Source organism: Aulonocara stuartgranti (assembly GCF_965226115.1).
Source record: "Aulonocara stuartgranti genome assembly, chromosome: 6".
Taxonomy (NCBI): Eukaryota; Metazoa; Chordata; class Actinopteri; order Cichliformes; family Cichlidae; genus Aulonocara; species Aulonocara stuartgranti.
The window spans coordinates 26663531-26689202 of record NC_138944.1 but is presented as its reverse complement, the minus strand read 5'-3'; the positions used below and the strand labels follow the sequence as shown (position 1 = coordinate 26689202).

Sequence of the window (25672 nt, the reverse complement as noted above, 5' to 3'; positions counted from 1 at the left end):
CAGCTCGACTTGCGGGAAGTGTTTCCAGCTGGGCATCGTGTACGTGGAGTCGAGTGTTTTAACCGATGCATGAAACTATACATTTTTAGACACAAGTTGTAACGGCCGCTGTTTTCTTTATGAGTATTTATTACACGGCGTGCTGCGGGGAAAAGCCTGTTCTAACGTTTGAGTCTAAGGTTTATTTTTTAGCACCTGTCAGCTCTTTTTTGCTTCTCATCCGTAAACACTCTGCATACTCTTTCACGTGATTCAGTTTATTTTGAAAAGTCTCTACAGGATCTTCAGCTTTATTGTGAAAGGTTTATGTGGAAAATAAACAAGCGGACACGCGATGGTTTTACTGTCGCTGTTGCTAACGACAACGCATAAAAACAGGCGCTTGTTGTTGTTGTTTTTTATCCTAACAACAAAAATATTCTTTTGCTTAAGACAAAAAAGAAAAAAAGAACTACAACCATCAAACTTGAGGCAATGATAAATTATTGAAATTGATGACGCTTAATTTGATCATCTGTTGTTCACCAATAGAAGAAAGCCTACTCCACCCTGGACAGACTAGCTTTGTTTTAAATTAACCTTCAGCACAGCACAAAGAACAGCCTAAAATAGAAATAGAAATCAAAAAGTTCTGCTTTAAGTCTAGATAACATCTAAAGCAATCAAGCCATGTCTAACAATCTGCTGCAGTAGCTCTATAATGTTTAAATTGCTCTATTGCTGCCACTACCAAATAGTGTAAATGGCTCCTGATTAGAATGATAAAAATACACCAAAAACAGTTTTGTTGACAAAATAGTTTCCATTAAAGGCTTCAGCACAGGCCAAGTGAATTAGGCTGAGCAAACTTCATTAATGTCAAAACATAACCATCACTTCCTTCCTGAAACAGATTTTGCAATAGTCCCATTGGGAGAGCATGACCAGGGTTTCCTATTTCTTGTCATTTTCTAAAAACACCAACACAGACTTAGTGAAAGCAGTGATATGCTACCATCCTGACTCTACTTTAAATCAAAGCAAAAAAACTACAGTCAAATACGATGCTAAATACAAGATACCACATGCCATACTGAAACTAGACACTATGTCACTGTGCCAGTTTATACCAACACAGCAGTGCACCAACATCACATCAACTGCCAGTGAGTCACCACAACACTGCGGAGGCTATTCAAATTTTTTGTTGGTGCAAGTAAAATAATAATACTACCAACATTTCACCTTGAGCATCTGCAAAGGTCTGAGGCATATGTGACTGTATTGACATCTGCACACCCTCAACTGTAATGACACCAGCTATGGACCCATTTTCCAAGAGGATTGAAAAGTAGCATTGTAACAATCCTAGCTGAGGGGTCCGTGTACATGTCCACAGTTTACCATAACTCTGGCCTAAGGCATGAGAAAGTCACAAAAATTACAGCAGGCATTATTAAACGTACATAACATAAGGACAGTTTCCTCATGTTCAATCAATGTGACAGTTGTATAGATGAAACATGTTTAGACAACTTTAACCAAAATGTCCTTTTAGAGGGTACACAACTATCCTCCTAAGATCTTTACTCAGATTGAAAGAATTTAAGTTTATATGTTAAGTTTTAAAGTTTAAGTGTCAAGGGAGTCACTATGATGAGGGGGGTCAGAGTAGCAAAGAGCTCCAATGAGACCATGGAAACATTCAAAAAGGCAAAGAAACAGGCCGACAATCCCGGCTGTGCACAAAAAAGCAGCCAAGTAATAACACAATCAAGAAAAACATTTTTAAAAATGGACTTTCCAACATGAAACTTTACTATCTGCAAATATTTCTCAAAACTGTGTCCAAAAATGTAATTTATTGAATAGTTTCTGATACATAAAGTGCAAATAATGCACTATTGTGCGCGGAGCCCTTGTCCAGCAAACCTCTCAGTTGTGAGGGGAAAAACTCACGCTCAATGCAGCCACACATGGCTTAGGGCGCGGCCCGCCCAGTCAGAAAGCAAAATATGGTGACTTCTGTGCCTTTAATGTATGCATTTAATAGCTTGCTAAAGGTCCTATTTACGTATTTGGATCATTACTAAACCACAAACAATTCAAGTTAAAAAAAATTTAAAAACTAAAAAGAAATGAAAATTGTTTTGTTGCATGTAAATCTACAAGTTTTTTAAATTTCTGGGGGAAAAGAAAGGGAAATTATGAACTGCAGATTTTAAGTCCATGTAGAATACACATCTATAACATGAACAACTTGATGTGATACATATTTTTGAGTCACACATATTTTTTCTAATTAAAGCACATTTAAGTGACCTAATGAACAAACAAGCACACACCACATAACAACCAGTTAATATGCACCTTTGTAACCAAAAGAAAAGATTTTAAAAAATGCACCACCTCAACTTTATGTTAAAGCAACGTAATTAAAATAAAAAGACAATCGATACGCATTTAAAAATACATAAAAGGTTAAAATATTTTAAGCGCCAAAGGCTTTTTTGTAAGCTAGAGTGTGGCTAAGACTGAATCTCAAGACGAGATGCAAAGATAACTTTAACGCCACAAACTGTTTGCATCAAGAGTACAGTTTTCATGTACATGCAAGAAAACTTAAGTATCTCACACACCTTGTCCTTCCAATAAAAAAAAGCTTAGGATATAAATAGAAACATCAAGCTCAAAATCAGAGAGCCAGTTTTGAAAATCAGTCAAAATATTTTGTTGCTGTAGGAAACACTAAACCAAACTCATATACTTATAATCTTATGTTTGTGACACGCTAATACTTTACAATATTAACCCTTTGCCTCAAAGTCTGCTCATGCAGTGCTTGTGCACTGTGTAGTCAGCATGAAAAAACAACTAGTAAATGTGAGCTTTGGGAGACTTTAGGCTTTTCTAGAAGCAAGTATGAAAATCATACCTGACACTAACCAGCAGCACAGACAGACAATAAAGCAAGCCTGAGGGTAAATTTTAGCCCCCCATCAGCATAAAAAAGTTCACTAAAATAGGATTGGTATCATTTTAAACCTTTCAGATACAGTGTTTCAGAAACTAGAAATGATTCATGGCATTTCCAGCAAGGCAAAGCAGTCTGTTTTATAAGTGTTTAAGTCCTGGCGTTAAGCACAGGGCAACCTACAGACAAGCCCAGCCCATGAGATTAGAGTTCAAGGAGATAATGTAATCATTTTTAACCCAGCTGAGGTGTGTGACTGAACAAATAGTGTAAGGTGTTATTAAAAAAAATCCAGAGCACTGGTTCACACCGACTCAAAACTTTCCCCATAAAATAAAACAAAAACTTACATTTGTTTCCCCCACATTATCTCGTCTTACAATAACCCTTCAGCTACTAACGAGCGCCTCATAAACAGAGACGCTACAAGCTCTGCAGTTTCTTATTAGGTTTTCGTTTTTCACTTCTCTTGTATTTCAGGTGCTTTCCCCGAGTGTCTTTGCTTATTTCTCAGCTTTATTCGTCTCATCGCTCATTTTTATCTTTTTTTTTTTCCTGTTTGTTTAGTTAGCATTATTTTTAAAACACGGGCGATATGTCTGGAGCAAACTTTGATGAATTAAAACACAAACGTTACACTCTGCGAAGGGAGTGGACTCTCAGTCATGTACACATCCCCAAGTTTAAGGATATTTGCACTGAAGCCCGGCACTGCAAAGTGTTGACAAATTGAGCCAAACTGACAGACCAGATCTAAAAACGTTTTTCCTCTACATGTCCATTATATTCCTCACACCTAGCTTCAATTAACCTCAACAGCCTCGCTCATAACATAATCAGTGCTGAGTGCTCGATTTGTCTGTGACTCACTGATTTTCTTGCACCATTTGAATATTAAAAACGTCAAACTTACGCTTGGTTGCATTGATGAGGTTCTTCCCATCTTTGTACAGCTCTTTGATAAACCTGTTAGTTTTGTCCAGCTCTGCTTCGTGTGACTTTATTTTGTCCCTGAAGCTCGGGCTGTCCAGATAGCACTCACTAAATTCCAGCGGGTGTAGTCCCATTGCTGTGACAGATTGATAGCTTCGTTTTCAAACAACGGAAAACTCACACACGGAAAAAAAAGAAGCACAACAAATCCAGGTTCAGTTTGCAATTCGAGCAAATAAATAGTCGCTGCTGTTAAATGACGGGTCGTTTTTTAGGAGTCTTCGAGTCGGGCTGAGAAAGCATAGCTACGTGAAGAAGTAGCAGCAGCAGCTAACGTTGTTTAGCATGGTAACTTCTGACAAGGGCTCATGGGTGTAGTTCCACGGCTGTCAAATAAAACCAGAATGACTAGCAAGTGTAACGGTTAAGAAGTGATAAAGATACGATATCGCCTGAAGCATTCATCGGAAGTCGGTTGACACCAGTGGTCAAAAAGTCAGAGTGTGCTGTGTCCAATTTTTTCCTTCCTCCATCAAATGTACTCCACCTAGCTAAAGTGACAGATTGAGAAACTCCGCTACTGACATCTGCGTGCGTGTTGCAAACTTCTGCCAGCAGAGTTTTGCGCCAGATAGCTTAGTCAGGATACTTCCGCCGTCGTTTCTTCGCGTGCCCAATGACCGTTGTTTTCGTTTTGTGGTGGGAACAATGGGGGTAATTGCAGGTTTTATTTAACTGAAAGGAATAGTAGTATACTATAACGTGGCTGAAAGGTTGTTTTGCGCTGGAGAATCAGGCGGTGCTAACTTTACAGGTTTTTCTTTGGAAAATCAAAGCTCCCCTCTGGTCCTGTGTGGGCTGAGGATTGAAGGATTGCCATCCTTACTGTAATTTCTTTATGGTTTGATTCTAAGGGGACACATTTTCTCTTATTTATTGATTGATTGATTTATTTTTTGCTGGTTTTATGCCATAGGTCTGCAGGTTTTTTCAAGTTTTTTCACTGCAGTCCTTGTACCTGACCATTTTCAGAAAATATTTTTTAAGCCATTCAAGAGTGACCTGAGTCATTCAAGCCTATAAAAGACATCTAACACAAGGGATCAAAAGGTGTTGTGTCTGCACAAATATAACAAAGGCCCACTTTCAGTTTGTATCTATAGGATCTTTGTTACTAGCAACCCATTACAAACAAAACGAAAATGTTCTCGGGGCAGCCATAGGAAACAGCTTGACTGGGAGTAAAGTGTTTTTGCACCAATGTACTTACAATAAAAAATTTAAAAGAAAATGTGCAAGTGGATGACAGAAGGAGACGTGGAAGGCTTTAAAAAAAGAGCTACTTGACATCTGGCCATTTAGTTGATCCATTTACTGTTTACTATAATGGTATCAGTGGCAGAAGATTTTCTTAAGGAAGAACCAAGGTATGCTAAATTACACAAAGACTCGACTGAAGATCAGCAGCAACAGGTCTGGTCATGAATCCAAATTTGAACAGGTCATCAATATGTGTAGAAAAGGTCAGGAGAGGTCTAGAGGCATCTTTAGGATAAAACACGGTGGGGACTCTGTAATGGTTTGGGGCTGCATTTCTGCCAGTGGTTTTGGGGATCCTGTAAAAACTGATGGAATTATGAACACAGTAAAGTAGAGTCAGATTTTGATTTACTATGTAATACCATGTGGAAAACATCTAATTGGCAACAGCTCAATTTCTCATACTAATGCTGTGAGACATCTAAATAGAAAAACACACAGGAACACTATCAGTCATGGTCTGGCCTCCCCAGAGCCGTACCTTGATATTATTGAATAGGTTTGGGATCATCCTGACAGAGAACAGAACAAAGGGCAGCCAACATCCAAAGAAGAGTTTTGAATGTCCTTTAACAAGCCTGGAGAACTATTCCTTACAAGACTAACTATAAGAATACTTGCCTAAGAGAGTTTAAGCTGTGTTGAAGAATAAATGTGGTCATACCAAACACTGACTTTCAACCTGGTTGGAATTTTACAAACTCTGTTTTTGCCTCATATACTGTGTTTTTGTGTATGTCTGCACGTGTTTCAATAAATTCTTGCACCCAGCAAAATATGAAGAAATGAGGAGTGGTTTTTACACAGTACTGTATAGGCTTTGTATTTCGGTCGGAAATGTGTACGTTTAATACATTTGAAAAAAAACCCCACAAAAGATAGTGTGGTCTAACCCCAAACCACATAGATAATTGTGACTAAAGCCCTGACTAAAGTTTGTACTACCCGATTCTGGTTTAAAACAATAACTATATTTTTTCCCCGTATTGTAAAAGAAAACGTTTCAGTTGGGTTAATTCACCGAAATCGCCAAATTACAGAAAGACCCAAAGAGGGAACTTCCATAGGGATTTTCCTGGCTGGGAATTATCTTGATTTGTCACGGTCTTTGATTTTACCTTAAAATCCGCCCGTGACGAGTTCCGCGGGAATAAAGTACGAGGCAATCGCGCTTTTTGTACGTCGGTCTGCAAATAAACTGATTAAAAAATTCACTACGTTTTTTGCAGTGCGTTTGTCCTCTTCACAATTTCAAATCAAATTAAACGAGTGTATCGGCTGCACTTTCGGAACCTTGGTCTAGTTGGCGACATGTTTCCTTCGGGGCTATTCAGCGCGCGGACACTTGTCTTGTTGAACGGTAGATGCACGATTTATAGCAGAAATGTAATTTGGCGTTTGAATAAGCAAACACGGAGCCTGAATATGAGATTATGCCCATTTTTTGCGGATAATTTTTGTTAGCAACTTTTAGAATATCTTCAGGGTGCTGCTGGGAGACGGACTGTCAAACAAACATGCTAACGACTGTGTTGGATGTGAATTCAATGTTAACGTTTGTGTGTTTGCCAAATTAACAGCACCACTTAAACATCCCGGTAGCTTATTTCTAAACATCAGCCTGTGGACAAAACCAGCATACAGTAAGTGAACGTTAGTGATGCAAGTTAAAGAGCATTTTTAAATAGCTGTTATAAAGCCGATATTATGTTGGCAATAATAATGATAACCTGGCATGCCTATTTCGAGAAAAAAAAATGAAGATCTGAAAAGTGTCACTAAATGAAAGGTACGATATACAATCATTAAAGAAAGTTTTCACAGGTCTGCACCCTCGGATTCAGGAGCAAAAACCTGGAGTAATGGTTTCTGTATCATTCAGACTCGCATTGTCGAGGAACTTTATAAAGTTGCCCTAGTTCATTGAGGTTGGAAGGCTTTCGTTTATGCACACCTCTCTAAAGGTCCAGCCACAGAGTTTTAGCCGGTGTTGTGCCAAAAACTGATTTCCGATGTTTCTGTGTAACATCTTTACGTATGTCGGTAAATAGACAGCGTTTACAAAGGGGTTACAAAGGGGTTATATATATATATATATATATATATATATATATATATATATATATATATATATATATATATATATATATATATATATATACATATATATATATATATAAAATTAAAAAATTAAAAAATTATCTGTTTTTTTAACCATCTTTACTACTCTGTGTTATTGTACTTACATTATAACCAATCCGGTCCTTTATCCCCACGTAAAATATTTTTACAGACCTATTGTAATATTTGCTGCCACTTCTGCTGTCCTCTTGGCCAACTTACTCTTACAAAAGACATTTTTAGTGTTAATGAGATTTTATTTTAACTACATAAATAAAGGTTACCGTATGTAAAAGTCACTGCCAAAAACTGATTGCAGCTTCTACCTTGTTACATAAATGTTGTTTGTGGCTCAATAGGACTTTGTCATCCATGAGGGATGCATTTGACATATGTTTCACATATTATAGCCCAACAAGTTACTTATAGCAGTTTAAATACGAGCAATCAGTTTTTGGCAAATACCGAAAATCAGTTTTTGGCAGGCAATCACTTTTTGGCACAACACCGGCTTGAAATCTGGGCTTTGATTGAAATAGCAACGACTTGATTCTTTTTCTGTTGTAGACTTGCTGCTGTGCTTGGCATCATTGTCCTGTTCCATGACCCACATTGCACCAAGCCTTAGCAGCTGGATTAAGGTCCTTACATTTGAGTGTAGAATGCTGTGGTATATGGAGTTCATGGTTGACTCACTGTACTGGGGCCTTGTGGCTGCAAATCAAACCCAATTTTTCACCCTTCCACCACCATGCTTGACAGTTGGTTTGAGGTGTTTGTATTGATATGCTGTGTTTGGCTTCCACCAAACAGCTGCACTTTAATCTTGTCTTTCCAGAGGACATTGCTCCATCAGTCTTGTGGTTTGTTCACAAGCGTCTTTGCAAAGCTAAGCATTGTTCTTTTTTAGAGAGAAGAGGCTTTCTCCTGACAACATTTCTAAAAAAAAAGCCACACTTGTTAAAGCTTTTTCCAAATTGCACTTGCACTTTTATGAACTTTAACATGCTAACTGAGGCCTGTAGAGTCTGAGTGCCCCCCCGACACACACACACACACCCCACCCCTTCTATGACCTTTGGATGAAATCTTACTGGGAAGATTGGCGTCTGTCTTTAATGTTTTCCACTTGCGAATAATCTCTCTCACTGTAGAAGGATTGACTTCAAATTGTTTGGAAATGGCTTTGTAATCCTTCCCAGACTGGTAGGCACCAACAGTTGCTTCTCTGAGCTCATTGTTGACGCTTTTCTTCCCTGGCACTGTATTAACACACACCTGAATGCTCCAGATCAGCACACTGCCAACACCTCTGCTTTCATAGAGGTGCTCACACTTGCTGATGATCAGTTAATCAAATGTATTTAGTTAGCTGTACCTGGCTGCTACTTATGCTCTTAATTCCTATGAAAATTGTAAAGATGCACAAGTTTTTTTTACAGGATTGCGTAGAGTTCTGTTAAAGCTTTCTTTTTCATATGGCTGATTAAATATATAGCATTTTAATTTGTGGTTTTTTTTATGCAGTATTTATCTTCTGCATTTATCTTCTATTTCACGACATAGAAAAGCTCCTTTGTTTTGTTTTTTTTCTTTTCTGGGTGTAGTGCTTTGGGCGGGGTGGCTTGAAAGTGGCTTCAGATTGTACATATGGCATCATGATTATCTTTCTTAAAGAATTTCCATTTATTGCTCTTAATTTGAGGGATGCCTAACACCAGCACACGGCAGAAGCACGGCAGGAGGACTCGAAGGCGCCGCCGAGCCGATCCTGCCAGGAACGAGCTGGTCTCCAGTTCTCTGGAAAGTGCCCAGCAGTGCTTGTTCAACCAAGATTATGGAACTGCGTTTGCACACTACCTCCTGGTGCTCAACCTCGCACCTGTGTTTAAGGACTTTGCAAGGGTAATTACTGTTTACACTATGCTGAAAACCAGTCCGTCAGCACTCGGTTCCAAACGCTGTCCACAGATAACCAGTCACAATTATACACGCAGAGGTCAAATTTTACAGCAAGCGAGCAGGATTTCCTGATACACTGCTTTTCTGAAATGAGGATCACAAAAAACTCAGTTATTAAAAGCAATATGAAAGAAAAACAAAAGAAAAAAGTGTAAAAAAACATGAATTAAAATACCCTAATCAGTGCATACAACCAGACTTGGAAAGTATGGTGTCACTGGGACAGACAGTGAGTGAGTGAAGTGAAGATGAAGGAATTTAGGTGCACATGTTGCTCATAAGAATGAGAAATTTGATGCTGAGCAGAGAGCCTGCGAAGAGACATAAATAGAAGTGTGATGTGAAACCATCTGCGTGGTCTAGTAAGTCATCAGTTTCATGTAATGTTAAAGCACATCACAGGTCATCTACTTGAAGTCAAGCAAAACAAAATATGGGTGTCAGTGACAAAGACTAATTAGAATTATCCCAGACAATAGATAAAGACTGGGACTGATCCTTGACGAGCACTGAGCACTGAAATTTAGCAAAATCTGGTTTCAGATAACAAAAGGCAGATGTATTTCAGAGAAAAAAAATCTGAATATGATCTGTGGATATATGGTATTTATGCTTTAGCTGCGAGCACTTAGAGAGTAATAGGGGTGCTAGAACCAAACCCTACACAAGCCCCAGAAGACTGCAGTGGAAATTAGACCTCGAGGACTGTTACAGAGATGGTGAAACTTTTGTTTAAGGGATAAGCTCTAATCTAATGGTGTGCCAGAAGTACTGACCTAGTCACATGACCTCTATGGATATAATGATCTACAGTGTCACAGAACCAATGTCATTCAAAGACGAATTGAAGCTTTAGAATTGCAGTCTGAGTTGAGATCTTTTGGTGAAACCCAAACTGGAGCTTGTTTTTATACTGTGCTTCTTTAATGCGTACAAAATGTTTGACAAATAAGTGAGTTTGGATATAGATGCATAGTTCCTGAGCACAGGAGGTTCTAAGTTAGGTTTCTCTGAAAAGTGAGCTGGAAGGGAGCATGCTTAAAATACAAAGGGATACAGCCTGTGGGCAAGTAAGAAACCATAGCTACTACAGGAGGGGAAACGTTCAGCTGCTTTTATCAGTGAAGAGGATCATATTACAACCGAAGAGCTAGAGAATGGTTTAACTTTTCCCTTTAAAGGCTATAAAAAAGAGGAAGAAATGATTACTGGGCCTAACAGCAATGATCTTCTCAATAAATAAATAAATCCAAAGATATTCATTGAAATCTCTCTCTCTTTAGGAGTCTTTCAGGTTCACTCTCTTCAAATGGGCAGAAGAACTGGACTCTCTGGGCCGCATTCAGTATCTTTTTGATTGCTATGAACAAGCTCTGGAACTTTTCCCTGATGACGAGGTGATCCTAAACAGCATGGGCGAACACCTGTTCAGGTACTCTACTCTGCAAACTCACAGATACAGTCAGTGTATGTATGTGTATGTATGTATATATATATATATATATATATATATATATATATATATATATATATATATATATATATGGGGTGCAACGATACACAAAATTCACGGTTTGGTTCGCTTCGATACTTTGGTGTCACGGTTCGATATTTTTTCGATACAAAAAAAATGTTCATGCCTTTTTAATTTGTCATTTATTAAACTTATAAATATATATTTTAACTCAAAAGTACAGTTTTTAAATTTAATGTTGCTGAAACAAAAGTAATTAAAAAAATAAATCTGATTGAGGAATCACTCATCTTTGGAAAAGAGAGTTTATTACAGAGAAATGGCTCTTTCCAAAATAAAAGCTATACTATACACTTCTTCTGGGCTATATTCTCAGCAGCATATTGTAGCGGGTCAGGGCTGTTCGGGGTTCTGTTTATAGTTATGTTTTGTTTATGTTGCCATAGTGACGGGTGACGCCCTCTCGCTGCGACGGTGTGTCCTTCCGGGGTCAGAGGGCGCCCTGTGTGTTGTTGTTGTTGTTGCTGTGCGGTTGCCGCGCTGAGCAGTTAGCTAGCGGCAGTGTTCTTCTGCAGATGTCAATAAACGGCTGTGCTCCCTGGCTAGCTCACGGGAAGCAAGACCAAACGACACCTCCGTCTCCTCCTTGTCTGTGCTCGCCACATTGGTGTCAGAAGTGGGATGATGGTGGCATCCCATGTTCTGACCCGAGTGACTTTCCCCCCGCCGGTCGTGACCGGCCGGTGCGCCAAAAGAAGGCACCTGGACATTTGCAGGACTTTGTGTGGGGTAATGGGGTCGTCGGGGACGACTGACCCCTTAGGTGGGGGCTATGTAGAGGGTCAGGGCTGTTCGGGGTTCTGTTTGTACAGTTATGTTTTGTTTGTGTTGCCATAGTGACGGGTGACGCCCTCTCGCTGCGACGGTGTGTCCTTCCGGGGTCAGAGGGCGCCCTGTGTGTTTTTGTTGTTGTTGCTGTGCGGTTGCGGCGCTGAGCAGTTAGCTAGCGGCAGTGTTCTTCGGCAGATGTCAATAAACGGCTGTGCTCCCTGGCTAGCTCACGGGAAGCAAGACCAAACGACACCTCCGTCTCCTCCTTGTCTGAGCTTGCCACAATATTAAACATATCAGGTCCCCATAAGGAGAATCATGTGCTAACGGCTGTCTAAATGACTCGGGTAAAGTTTGTAGCATGCATGCTTGTTGTTTTTGTCTGCTTCCACTTGTCTTTGCACTAGGATGATGTCGGCATAAATGTGCAGTCGTATTCGTTGTGTTCCCACTAGTGCTGTCAGCGTTAATCTCGTTGAAATGACGTTAACGCCACAACACGGCAAATCTCCGTTAACGAGCTACCCCTGATCGCCCCTTGCGTGGGGCTGGACGGCCAACACGTTAACGAGCTAACTGCGCTAACACACTAGTTCCCACCCATGTAATTGAGCATTGCGTGGCACATCCAACATACTGTTTTACCTTAGTCCATGACGCGCTTACCTTCAGGGTCATACGTCACATGAAAACCAAAATAATAGTCAAACGCAGATTCACTGAACGCTCAACACAGACAGCATTGTCAGAAGGAAAGTTGATAAAATAAATTACAAATTTTGTATTGTTCGATACATATGCATACCGAACCGAAAGCACTGTATCGAACGGTTCAATATCGATACGAGTATCGTTGCATCCCTAATATATATATGTGTGTGTGTGTGTGTGTGTGTGTGTGTAAAAGAACAAGATCGCAGATACTGATGGCAGAAATGAGTTTAGTCATTCCTCAGGGTAGCGGTCTAGCTCTCTTAGAGCTAAGGTGATGAGCTCTGTCATTTGGGAGCAGGCTAGAGTAGAGCTGCTGCTACTAAACATCTAAATTAACCAGCTCAATGGTTCAGGATGCCTCCTGGGTGCCTCTTAGGTGAGGTGTGTTGGGTGTGCCCTACCAGGAAGTGGCCTCAGTGCAGACCCGGGACACATGGGAGAGATTACATCTCTGGGCTGGCTTGGGAATGCCTTAGCGTCCCACCCTGAAAAGCTGGAGAAGGTAGTGGAGGAGAGTGAGATCTGGATATCTGTGCTTAGACTGCTGACCTCACAGCCTGGACTCGAATAAATGGAAGAAAATGGATTAAAAAAAATTATATTATATTACTTTGCTTGTAGTATATTATACTATAGGATTTGTGTTTTAAGCACTTGAGTTTCTTAGTTCTGTAGCATTTTACATTCTCTCAATAAATTATATTTTTATGCTTTTTCCCCCCTTTACCATCCAGAATGGGATTTAGAGATGAAGCTGCAGGTTATTTTCACAAAGCTCTAAAGATGAGACCAGACTACCCAGAGGCCAGAGAGAACTTCTACCGTGTGGCCAACTGGCTGGTGGAGCGCTGGCATTTCTTCATGCTCAATGACCACGGGAGAAACCAGAAGTACCAGCAAGCCATTCAGAAGGCTGTTCAGAAGGGCTGCAACACTGTACTTGACATAGGTACTGGCACTGGAATCCTTGGGTGAGACATTTTCCATTGGAATTTGAAACCTGTTCATTTGCTTAAGTTATCCAGTGTGATTTGAAAGTTAAATTTGGACTCTTTGATACAAACTCCAGAGTTAGTGGTGGATTTATGCTTCTTATTGTGGCTTCAAAGGTGAATTCTTGTCCTGATTTCCTGTTTCTCTCTGTGAAGTATGTGTGCTAAGAAGGCAGGGGCTGCTGAGGTGTACGCCTGTGAGCTGTCAAAGACCATGTATGAGCTGGCCTGTGAGGTGGTGAGTGCTAATGGAATGGACGGCAGCATCAAGATCCTCCATATGAAATCCCTAGAGATGGAAGTGCCAAAGGACATACCGCACAGGTGCACTTTGTACCTAAAATACTTTTTAATCAACCTCCAGGTGTTGTAGTTTAGCCAGTCTCAGTGTGTAGTGGTGTAATGATCCTTGTTTTATGAAGTCTTTTAAAAAATAAGGTTTTTCCATAAATGCTTTTATTCTTCCTGCAAAGAGTATCACTGGTGGTGACAGAGACAGTAGATGCAGGATTGTTTGGAGAGGGCATCATAGAGAGTCTGATTCACGCTTGGCACCACCTCCTGCTGCCGCCCAAGGTAACTCCTAATCATTAAACACAAAGATGAGTCTGTAAACACGGCAGTCCTTCATAAACTAGTAAATAAACTGCAGATGTCTAGCTGCAATCATTAATGCATTCATGCACTTACAGAGGGATGACACTGGGTTTGGGTGAAGTTCAGTTTCTCCAATCTTCAAGTGAAGTACTTTAATAGATTATTTGAAAAAACACACAATTGAGCGCTCAGTACTTAAAGTTAATACTTATCTTACACAACAAAACAAACTGAACCATGGTTGGGGCTTTGGTCTGAGATCAGATTTAAAAAATAACGACTGAATGTACGAAAGAAGCAATGTTTGTAGCTCAAAAATCCCACATAAATAAATAAAACATTTGGACAGTTTTGCACATGAGCCATGTGGATAAAACGGATGTAATTAATTTGAAAAAAATCACATAAATTCAGAAGACATATGTAGGTAGGTGAAAACGGAGATAGAAAAGGTTTCAAAAGTCTTCTAGTGAGTAACACTTCCTATTGAACTGATGGGACAAGCATCAAGAAAGCGATCACGTGTTTTAGCCCAAAAAAGAAGTTCTGACATAATCTCTGCGTCACAACTCAGCGTTACCAGTTTGTAGGGTACAGGCATAAAACCAGTTGTTGTTGGTTTAGCAAAGTTATTTATTGCTTTGCAAAAAACAAAAGGTGCAATAAAACTGCAAGTAGGAGAGGACCGGTCAAATCTGCGAAAGGAATAAAAAGACAGAAGCGGGCTAACAAAGTAACAGTGACTTATTCAGTAATAAAAGGAAAATGAAAGCAACACTCAGAATATAACTATGTCTAAGAAGTGACCATTTGAAACGTCTCGCTGTGGTGTTTATGTGTTTGTGTGTGTATCTGTGTGAATGAGAGAGCTCAGCCTGACCCAGCCCACAACCAGTAAAAGAAATACCTCAGAAATGCAGATAAACTGCACTTATTGCATGCTTATGGCATGCTCAGCCTGAGTCAGTTAAGCTTATAAGAAGTTTGTCAGTGGCGTAGACCAAAAGGTGCAGTGGTGGGCTGCAAAAAATGCAATTCTAGTCACCTGGTATTGACCTGAAGTGCTTAAATAAGGCAACAAAAGCAGGTCGAGCTTGCCGATTGGTTGGCAGAGTAAGAGGAACTACAGAACAGGATCCGCCTATGACAAAAGCACAGAAAAAGCTACATGCTTGCCTGGGTGGTAACACAGTGTCAGCACAAGCATCTGTTAATGTATAGCCAAGGAGCAGCCTGTTAAGTGTCAGAATAACACATGCAAAATCGGAGTTCATAGTGGGAGATGTGACAGTTCAGCACATCCAGTAACTTACAAGTAGTTTTACCCTGCTGTTAAAGCCAAATGCATCCAGTCGACTTTCATGTGAAGTGTTAACAATATTAATAGGATTAAATGCTCAGTAGCATTAGCCACAAATATGCCTTTTCCCCACAGAGGGGTGAGAATGAATTTGGGGAGCAGTCTGCCACAGGACGGGTCATCCCCGCAGGAGCCACTGTCTTTGGTATGGCTGTCGAGTGCAGCGAGATCCGCCGGCATCACAGGTAGACCCGGGAGCGACCTTAAAAGGAACACTTGTGTTCACTAGCTGTCTGCATCAATCAGCTGACTGTGTGTCTTTTTTTTCTTTTTATGCAGGCTGTGTGTGACAAAGGTGGGCGGTCTCTCCATGGCTGCAGCTGGAGAGCTCCACAGCCCAGTGAGCTGCAGCTCCGAACCAGATGACTCCATGGAGCCGTACACTACAGAAAGACTCAGCAGACTGCCAGGAGGATATAAACCTCTCACAGAGCCATTCACAGCCCTCAACATAGATTTCAACAATGTGCAGGTGATGAGGGCTGACGCATATTCAGAAATAGCCAGTATGATATTAGTTTGTTTTGACTTTACTTTTGCGTGTCCTTTGTCTGCCATAGCAATGACCAGAATAATTTAATAATGAGAAAAGAATTATCTGACCTCGTTACAGGCAAAGGATATTTATTCATACACGTGTAGTAAGCGGGCTGTCGCCTCGATGCAACGCTGCCACTTTAGCAGATAAGTGATACTTAGATTTATGCTGAAACGTGCAGCTGGTGTCTTGAAAACTATAGAAAGTGAAACTTTTCCAGCTGTACTTTGTTCTTTAACATTTGGAAGGTGTTCCTTTAAGAACCTCTTGCGTATGAGATTACGATTATTATGTGTAGAACCGGACCGATATATCGATAGGGTGATAGATTGGCTGATAGATTGTTATTGGCATTTATATTGGCTGATAAATTACATTAAAAAAAAAGAAGCGATGAGAGGAACACCCTTCAGCTGTGTTTGAGTGTTGATGTTGCAGAGTTTATCCACTAGAGGGAACTCTGCTAATTCCCATTCAAATCCACCTTTTCATAGATATGAGTGCAACTTGGAAATGTATTTTTCTAGTGTTAGCATTCAAATTTTGAACTATTTTAACATATCCACTGGCATGCTTGCACTGAAGTAAATATTGTTATTTTAAGTTGGAATTGAACCATCTCAGATGATGTTTGCTGTATTGCATACTACACTGCTCTTTGCGATAGATGAAAATGGACTGGTACTAATGTAGTGCTTTTCTACTCAATTTGAGGAGAAAGTGCTCATTACTACAAGCCTCATTCATGCATTCATATCAGTGCTTTTTTAATTCTTAAATGCCTTTGTCTAACATACACATACACACATGATTAGAGATTAGAGGAACCAGTTATTGAACCACTGACCATCCGATTAGCAGACAACCCGCTTTATGTCATAATCTGTAACCGCCTCACTGCAACTCTCAGTGCGTGCCAGCAGCATGAGAGGAGAGATTTAATAGCAAAACAGTGGTAATGGTCTTGGAGACTTGAAATTTCTGAAAGTGCCGGACAACATCTGCTAATTGTTCAGTCTAACAAGCAGATTGTCTTTGAATTACTTTAAAAGCAGCAACATCTGTCAAATTGATCAGCCCTTCCGAGTATAAGCTTGAATTGAGTTTTGACTTTAGCTCCTTCAGAGATGTGTTGCTTCCGCTTTAAGTGTGACTTGTTTTGTAACCTGTAGGAGCTGGAAGGTCTGAGCTCCAGGGAGGTTCAAGAGATCCGGCTGCCCGTCATTCAGCAGGGAGAGCTGGATGCTTTGGCAGTGTGGTTCCAGCTCCACCTGGATGAGGAGAACAGTCTGTCTACTGGACCCCAGGAGGACACTTGCTGGGAACAAGCCATCTACCCCTTCCACAGTGCCAAGGGTAAGATAGGTGGAGACTTCGTCACTTATTGTAGTTTACATACATTGCTTTTGTTAGCCTTGTCTTAAGGTAAATTTTAAGCACATAACCAGTCCACTTCTTCATTCTCATGAATTGAGCATGTTTAAATGAAACATCTGATCTGCTTGTGTTTGCTTCTCGTTTATCTTGCATTTCTGTGTTACGTCAGATGAGGGCAGTGTGTGTTAAAGTCTTCTCTGTTTAATAATGTGTGGATTACTTTAAGAAGCATTTTAGCTGCTAATAATAATTTCTGTGTTGTTATTTTCTGGGAATTTTCCACTACAACATGTAATTTAGTGACACTGTAAAAATCACCTTTAGTGAAATTGTAAGACTCATTTAAGAAATATGGTATCAGCTCAAATAAAAATAGCACACGTCTCTGTATTTTTAAGGCTCACAGTAAGGCTATTAAAGTAGCATAAAATGGATACTATGAAACATTAAAACTGTCAAGACTTTTAAAAAGTTTTAATTGCTTTCTGAGCTTTAAATTAACTTTGGCAAATGTACCTAAGGGCACTGCATACTCTTTACTTTGCTACCATCCCAGGCCAGCGTGAACTTAATAGCCACCGACATTAGGTGACATGTTCCGGTTGGCATCGCAGTACATCATCTTTGAGACAGGCCTCTACAGCATTTCACTGCAGCGCTAATTGGCGAAGGCAGCCTCAAGGGTGCTGCCACCTTTCCCGGTGATCGCCAACATCCGTTTCCCCGCTGCCGTGACACGTGCGCCCTGATCGCCTGTGACACTCTTTAGTGTTCATGAAATTCTTATAGGCAATAAATATGCATTTTCCTCAAACGCCTGTGACGAGCCGCGTGTTGACGCGAAGACACGAGCAGATGTTATTCCTGTAGGAATCCTCTCGCTGCCTGGTCCCTTGAATTATAATTTCTCTGCTGGGTTCCTTTCGTCTCCTCTGTGCTCTTTTTGTTTTCCATCCTGCGTGCCCATTTCTCACATTTCAGCAGACATCTAAATAGTGTTCAGTATATTTTTAAGATGTTTTTAACTATATTTTTTACTGTGTCTATAAATCATGTTTATGTGTACTTATTTTAAAATAATGGTTTTGACACAAGTGACGTTTGTTGCTAACACAAAAGATTGAGAAGGAATAGACGAAGCATGTAAAAGCAGACGTTTCCTTATCTGGAAGGATGCAAGTACTGAATAGTATGCAGTCAGAAAATAGATCCTTTTTTAGTTCCAATCAGAGTGTTACAAAAACAAAACGTGGTGCTATTTATTTAATAAAATGTAAATAAATAAAAATGATTCAGTAGCTTGTAGAAGCAGCTTCAACAGCATGAACTTGGAGTGATCTTGATTTTGTGTAGGACTTTATCAGTGTCCCTCATTATTGTAAATGAATGACAGACAGATGACCTTATATTTACTTTAGAATACTTTGGTACACAGGGGTGTTCATGGTCGTTTGAGAAGCCATACACAAACACGAACCAATAAAAATGATCAAAAACAGGCAAAAAAATGCATAATTACGTGTTATTTAAGAGTAATGCATCTTTAGTAAGGCCTAATGGTTACACTGAATTTTCAGTATAATTTTATTTCTTGAGTCTCTTGATCATTTTCCTTCATTGAATTTTTTTTTCTCAGGTTTTGTCCTGAAGCCACGAGATGAGCTGATTGTTGAAGTCTCCTGCCGAGATGCCTACCTGAGGCTCTGCAGTGTTGCTGTGCTGAGAGACGGCCATAAAATCAGTTTAGACAAACTAATGGATTCTCAGTATCCTGTTTCAAACCCAAACCCAGAGGCAGAACTGTGCAGTGCATTAGCATGTCTTCAGACTGATCAGAGTCAAGCGAGAGACTTCTGCATGCTGGAATGTTCGGAAATTGCGCTCCTGAACAATCAGGATTACCATCAGAGTTTTTGCACTGCGTTAGCCAAACTCATCTCCCAGCTGAAGGTTAAGTGCCAAAACCAAGAGCGAGGGTCGGCTTTTCAGCCCGGCCCCGCTGTGGCCACACGCTGCGCGAGCCCGTTTTATGTGCTTGACGTGTCGGAAGGCTTCTCTCTGCTCTCCCTAATCGCTGCCAGCCAGGGTCACGTGAAAGCCTTCAGCTCGGTGGAAAAGAAGAAGCAACAGGAAGTGCTTAAGAGACTGGCTCGCTCCAATAGTGTCTCGGAACAGCATTTGGAGTTCTGGCTAAACAACACGGAGGATGAGCAGGGGATGCTGCAAAGGCCTTCCAGGGAGAAGCTGTGGAGTGCCATCATCCTGGACTGTGTAGAAACCTGCGGCCTCATACGGCAGAAGCTGATGGAGAAAGCGTCACTGGCCAGGTAGGAGTGTGCAACTGATAAAGTATTTTGCTTTTGCATGTTTTGATTCAGTTTTTAGTGCTTTGCTTTTAGACGTGTCAGCTCAATTTCTATCAATTATCCCAGATGTCTGCTGGAGGAAGGAGGACGTATTTTCCCGGGAAAGATTGTGGTGTATGGTATGCTGGTGGAGTCTGAGACTTTGCTACTGGAAAGCGCTGTCCAGGGTCAGGAGCCCACACTTGGATTCAATATTGCTCCTTTTATCAACCAGTTCACTGTAAGTATGACTGCAAAATCTACCAGAACACTTTATTATGGTATTTTATTTTGCATGTAAATGACTCTCTGTGTGTGTGTGTGTGTGTGTGTCTTAAATTGGTAAATACGTGTTTTTTTGCATAAATATCGTTAGGTTCTAAAAATATGCCTTTGATTACGATCCCTCCTAATGTTAGTTTCTATAAATTTGTCACCTTTAACATGGATTTCTAAGCTGTGTACAGAGCACCATGTAGTAGTGCAAAGTTCAAACAACTGTTTGATCAGAATCAAACAAAAGTGCCCCGGTTAAAGTTTGTAGCTCCATCGTTCGGGACAGCTGTGGCTCAGGTCAGAGTCAGAAGGTCAGTGGATCAATCCCTGGCTCCTGTAGTCCATGTGCTGAAGTATCCTTGGGCAAGCTTCTGAACCTGGAGTTTTGTGTGAATGTTAGAAAAAGGGCTTGGGGGACATAAAAGCACTATGACTGTGTATAGGGTGAATGAGACTTGGTAGTAATAGAAGGTGCTTTGAGTGTTGAGTAGAATGGCGCTATGTAAGTAACAGACAATTTACCATAATTTCCATGTACTGTGGGTGAAAATTATACTTATTTCCATGTAGTTTAGAGTGGTTTTTAGGTTAAAAAAAAAATCCTTATTTATCTTACACTGGGTGTTGATGCCAGCCTTCAGTTCATTCACCTTTGCACAGACTCAGTTTCAGCTTTTGTCTTTTTAAAACCACCTTCCCTAAAACCACTTTCTTTGATTTGCCTCCAGCTGGCTTGTGTGCACCATCTTTTCCACTTGCTGGTGTGGAGGTTGTTTAAAAAAAAAAAATGGCAGCGTCTCAGATCCATCTGTACATTGAATCCAATCTGGAATATGGACATTGTGAACATCCACAGGGGAAAAAAATACCACAGTTTGATAAAAATTATTACCTGTGAAAGGACAAACCCACTGGCAATTAGTATCGACTGTTGTTTGAAAAGTAGATTTGACTTGCTTTTTTGTTTTTTGTTTTTAATTAGCCACCAAAACATTTGCAACCTGCAACGTATGGCTAAACTCTCTGAGTCGGATGGAGCAGGTGTGCATGCTACGCTTAGCCTGATACTTCTGGTTTTGCCTGAGAATGACCATATAAGGAAATCCCCTCTTGCTGACACCAGCCAGACCCAGTAATAGAAGAAAAAATTAGGACAGTCTGAAGCTTGAGCTTTTAGCTTACAGCGATTACTTGTATATAATTTTTTAAAACTTTTATACCTTCCAAGGTATGCAGAAGAGCGTCAGTGAGGAGACATGTCAGCTAATAACGACACTGAAGCTTAGGGCTGCCACAAACGATTATTTTGATAGTCGACTAGTCACCGATTATTTTTGCGATTAGTCAACTAATCAGATCATCATCCATTAGACGTAAAACTACAGCTTATTGCACCAGCAGCATCTGCTCTTATATAACTATCATTAGCTTACAGCTTTAAGTGTTTAAGGTCTGTGCTAACTAAAAATAAAGACAAGATGATAGTTTATTGAATTTTAATGAAATTTGCAGATTGTTTCGGTGAAGATTAATAAACTCCTTGCTATCTAAAATATAACAGGACACTGGAGTATATTCTGGAGCATCTCACACTTCTGATAATCAGCTGTCTGCTTGACGTTTATTCAGCTGTGTAAAAACTATAACTTTAATCTCAGACAAACTGATTTACTCAGGAACAAATAAAATACTAAAAAAAAAAAAAAGCCAAACAATAACATTTTAAGTTATCTAAGTGACTCATATATATTTAACCTGAGTAGCGAAAGACAGCGGTGGGTTTGAAAACGATTTGCGGGGAGTCCGGTGTTCTCACGGCGCTAGTGAGCCTAGCCCCCGGCTCGCTAACGAGCTAGTGGGTAACAGATGTCTCCGAAAACGTCGGAGCGCTTTTGAAAATATGTGGTGTCCTGATAAACTGAGCAGATATTTGAGGTTTACACAGCTACATTCTCGCCTGAAAATATGTTAAACGTTTATTTTGTGACCCAGAAAGAATAATAAGAGTAACATTAAAACTAACTAGCTGCCGCCATTGTTGGAAACTGCGCTGGGCCGCGCTATGAATTCTGGGACACAGCTGCTTCTTCTTCTTCTTCTTCTTCTTCGGGGTTTAACGGTAGCTGACATCCTTGTACATGCAATGCTGCCATCTTCTGTTTCAGTCCGTTATTACACTCTTAAATCCTGCCACTTATTCCTGCGTCTTTTGTGATCGTACAAAGTTTCAAACGACGCGTCGACTATTAAATCAGTCGTCGACGATTTTGATAGTCGACGTAATCGTGACTAGTCGACAAATCGTGGCAGCCCTACTGAAGCTACAGTTTGCACAGGCTCACAGGAGTATTGTTGCTGACCATGTCCACCCTCTTCACTCCATGTCACAAAGATCAAATCATCCCAAACTGGTTTCTTGAATATCACAATGAGTTCACTGTACTCAGATGACTTCCAAAGTCACTAGTTCTCAAGCCAGTATTTATGCCATGAAGAATTGGTCCGTTATTCCATAACCATATTTGTTCCTTCTTGGAAAACCCCCCCACCATTTCCATCAGTACTCAAACATGCTCCAAAACTTTTGTTTTTGTATTATTTCTTCATTCATGCTTAAGCAGACCAGATTCCTTGTCTATATTAGCATTTTAAATTAAGCGACTTATATTCTTCTCAGTGTGGATGGCACAAATATTTTTCAAGACTTAATTTCTAAACAGGAGGATGACATGAGTTGTTTTACTTATAACAGTTTAATAATTTCAGCTACAAAGCGTCTTCTTACGATCTATAGTGGTTTTAAATTAGGTCAAAGAAATTACAGGGAATCACAATCAAATCAGATTGTAAAGCCAAGACTTTTTCAGTTTTCATAAAACAGTTTTTACTTTGCTTTTGTACTTCTCTGGCTGCTTGTATCTGATATTCTGTCTCATGTTCATGATGCAATAACAGTCAATATTGACAGTTTTCGCATACAGTATGCCATGTTTGTAAGCCCGCATCATTTACAAAGATCGTACAAAAGGGTTATTTTAAATAGGACTGACACTTGGTGCGGTGTTATTAAAGTATAAGAAAAAATATCTCCGATCGAATGTGACGTGCCAGAGATAATCAGGCGGATTGGTAGAAAACACACAAGTACTTCATTTGGAATACCAAGGTCCAGGACTTTGTTTTCTGTGCTCTTCTTTTGAAGTGTGTCTCTGTGTGAAACAAGCTGTGAATTTCCTTTGAATTTCTTCTTCTTTATTTGGTCTGGAAATATTTTTTCTTTCCCTAGCATGATGTTTGCGCTCTAATTTTGCAGGCCTCTCTCGGGACGGTCGTTTGTTTTAACAGATGTTGTCTTTGAAGCCCTCGGCGGAGGGCACTTCCTAACACAACTGTCACACAAGACACAACACATAGCTTGGCCCTAAGACATTCCTACCTGCATACATCAGTGCACATTACATCAGGCACATCAAACAGTGGGCTCTGAGGTCTACACAACTGCGACAGGGAGGAGAAAAGCTTCTTTTGTTCTGTAGTCAAGGAAACTATGGCAGTTTCTGTGCTGCCACTTTCTGGCAGGTTTTTAGGTCTGCTGCGGCCCGTCTGGATGAGGTGGAAGATGTGTTTTTGAGCTAACCCGTGAGGGAGTGAGGTCCCTGCTGAAAATAACATTGTGTGGTTAAAAACTAATTTTTGAGACCAACAACAGTGAGTCAATTTAGCTGTTCCTTTATTCTTTTTAATCTTAGCCTGCTATTAAATTTTAAAATAATCTGTACCTTTAGCAGAAGTAAACAGTTTTTTTCTTCTTTTAAGAAATAATAAGAAAGATTCAACAAGAGCTCCTTTTTTAATCTTCTGCCTGAAGCTTACTTACACGTGTTTATGTCAGAGGTTCTCAATTTTTTCTTAAAAGTTTGGTGACTGAGTGCCAATTTCAGAGCCAGTGCATGAGTGAGATTCACACAAGATTAGAGCTTATATACTTACCAGCCACTTTATTTTTAGTTTTAAGTGCTTATGAAAGCAAATATTTAATCAGCGAATCACATGGCAGCTCCTTGTTGCATTTAGGCATGTCGACACGGTGGAGACGACCTGCTGAAGTTCAAACTGAGCATCAGAATGGGGAAGACGGGTGATTTAAATGAATGTGGCATGGTTGTTGGTGACAGACAGAAACTGCTGATCTGGTGGGATTTTCCCACATAACCATCACTAGGGTTTCTAGAAAATGGTCCTAATAAGAGAAAATATCCAGTGAGCAGCAGTTCTCTGGGTGAAAATGCCTCATTGATGCTGGAGGTCAGCCGATGGGAAGGTGACTGTACTTCAAAAAATTACTTGTTCTGAATACATAACATGTTAATGGGCTACAGCAGCAGAAGACCACAATGCATGCCAGTAAAGGAAAACGGGTCCAACCTGGTACTTGCAGGAAGTACCTGGTAAAGTGGCGTTTATGTGACATTTTCAAAGCATAAATGCCTGTTCTGGGCCATACTGGGTAATAGTATTTATGGGTAAGTATTTAGAGTACCTATAAGTATTTATAGTAGTTATGGCATTTGTTGACACGATCAGTATTTATTAATGTTAAGAAGGCTTTTTTTCAGTTGTGGGTGAATGAAATGCAACATAATTGTTCCCTTTCCTTTATTATGTTTTTTAGGTACCGGTCCATGTGTTTCTGGACTTTTCCACACTGGAGTGCAGACACCTCAGTGAATCTGTAGAGCTCTTTGTTCTCAACCTCATGGATGCCAACGCAAACTACATTAACAGAGAAGTCAAGGTTAGTTGTGCATCAATACTTTCAGTGATCGCATCATGTATTAAAATTTTTTTTTAAAGTAAATAAATTGAAAAAGAAATGTCACCTGTGATAGAACAGGGCCGAAGTGCTGAAAATTAATTTACACATTAAATCTGCTGATTAAAATTCACAAGCATGAAAAAAGAAGTAGAAATGAGTCAGACCTGTATTTGTCTCCCCCCACAAACTTTTAACCTCACTTAACTTTCTGACTTTGCTTCTTTGGTTCTGAATGAACAGGTCCAGGCTACATCTACAGGCAGAATAACTGCAATTCCCTTCTGGTATCACATCTACCTGGACGAAGAGATCAGCGTGAGCACCCTCGGCCAGGCTGCTCACTGGAAGCAGGCCGCTGTCGTTCTGCAGCAGCCCCTGGAGGTACGAGCAGGAGAGTGGGTCCGCCTCGCCGTGAAGCTTCACAAAAGCACCATCTCCATTTTGGCCCATATAGAAAGCACACCTCAGCAGATGGAGTGATAATCGCTCACATTTTAGCTTATTTGTAATACATTTCAGCCCACCGTTGTATCGGCTGACTGATAACAAAGACAGTATTGGTCTGTCAGATGTATCAGAGTCGGTGTACTTGTTGTCTGATGGCCATTTTTGTTGTTACAGATCATACTGCAGAAAAAGATGCTTGCGGTAAATTGCATGTAGAAATTGTGTCATCATGTTTGCCCAGCAGTTCACAGCCTGCTGTTTACAATATTCTCAGCACTGTCTGCAGAATACGCATGAGAGTATATTTCAAAGAACACTGCTGCTAATATTACATTCCTAGTATTTTTAATGCCCTTTCTCTATTGACATTTTTCATGTAGTACTAGTCTCAAAACATTGGGATCACAGTTTAGCAACTCCCTGCATGAAAAAACCCTTGTTAGAAGTTTAAGTAAAAAGCCTGCTGTATAAGGAAAATCGGTCCACAAGGACTTGTACTTACATCTGTAAGTAGATAATAAAAACATTAGCCCTTAATTACTCAGTTGTTTTTTGTAAACATCATTCACTTGACCCATAAATGTTGCATTTTTATAATAAAGGCAAGAAAAACGAA

General features: G+C 40.1%; 2 protein-coding genes across 3 annotated transcripts in view; one reads left to right on the top strand and one right to left on the bottom strand.

The window, feature by feature from the left end:
• The window catches only part of arhgap10 (Rho GTPase activating protein 10), a 54079-nt gene extending 49489 nt beyond the window's left edge, over positions 1-4590 (bottom strand). The window contains exon 1 of the mRNA XM_082536590.1: positions 3867-4590. Within this exon, the coding sequence (XP_082392716.1) occupies positions 3867-4020 (154 nt within the window). The 5' untranslated portion in view covers positions 4021-4590. The remainder of the gene's footprint in view (positions 1-3866) is intronic.
• Positions 4591-6366: 1776 nt separating this feature from the next.
• On the top strand, positions 6367-25672 carry prmt9 (protein arginine methyltransferase 9). 2 transcript variants are annotated; one of them, XM_082537119.1, is made up of 13 exons: positions 6367-6849; positions 9033-9232; positions 10573-10721; positions 13043-13279; positions 13457-13624; positions 13774-13876; positions 15333-15442; positions 15537-15729; positions 16968-17151; positions 18809-19499; positions 19605-19758; positions 24466-24588; positions 24850-25672. In XM_082537119.1, the coding sequence occupies exons 2-13, from the start codon at positions 9035-9037 to the stop codon at positions 25087-25089; spliced, it is 2550 nt and encodes an 849-aa protein (XP_082393245.1). In that variant the 5' UTR covers positions 6367-6849; positions 9033-9034; the 3' UTR covers positions 25090-25672. The 2 variants fall into 2 exon arrangements, with proteins under 2 accessions (XP_082393245.1, XP_082393246.1); XM_082537120.1 differs by lacking the exons at positions 6367-6849; positions 9033-9232; positions 10573-10721 and adding an exon at positions 11191-11941.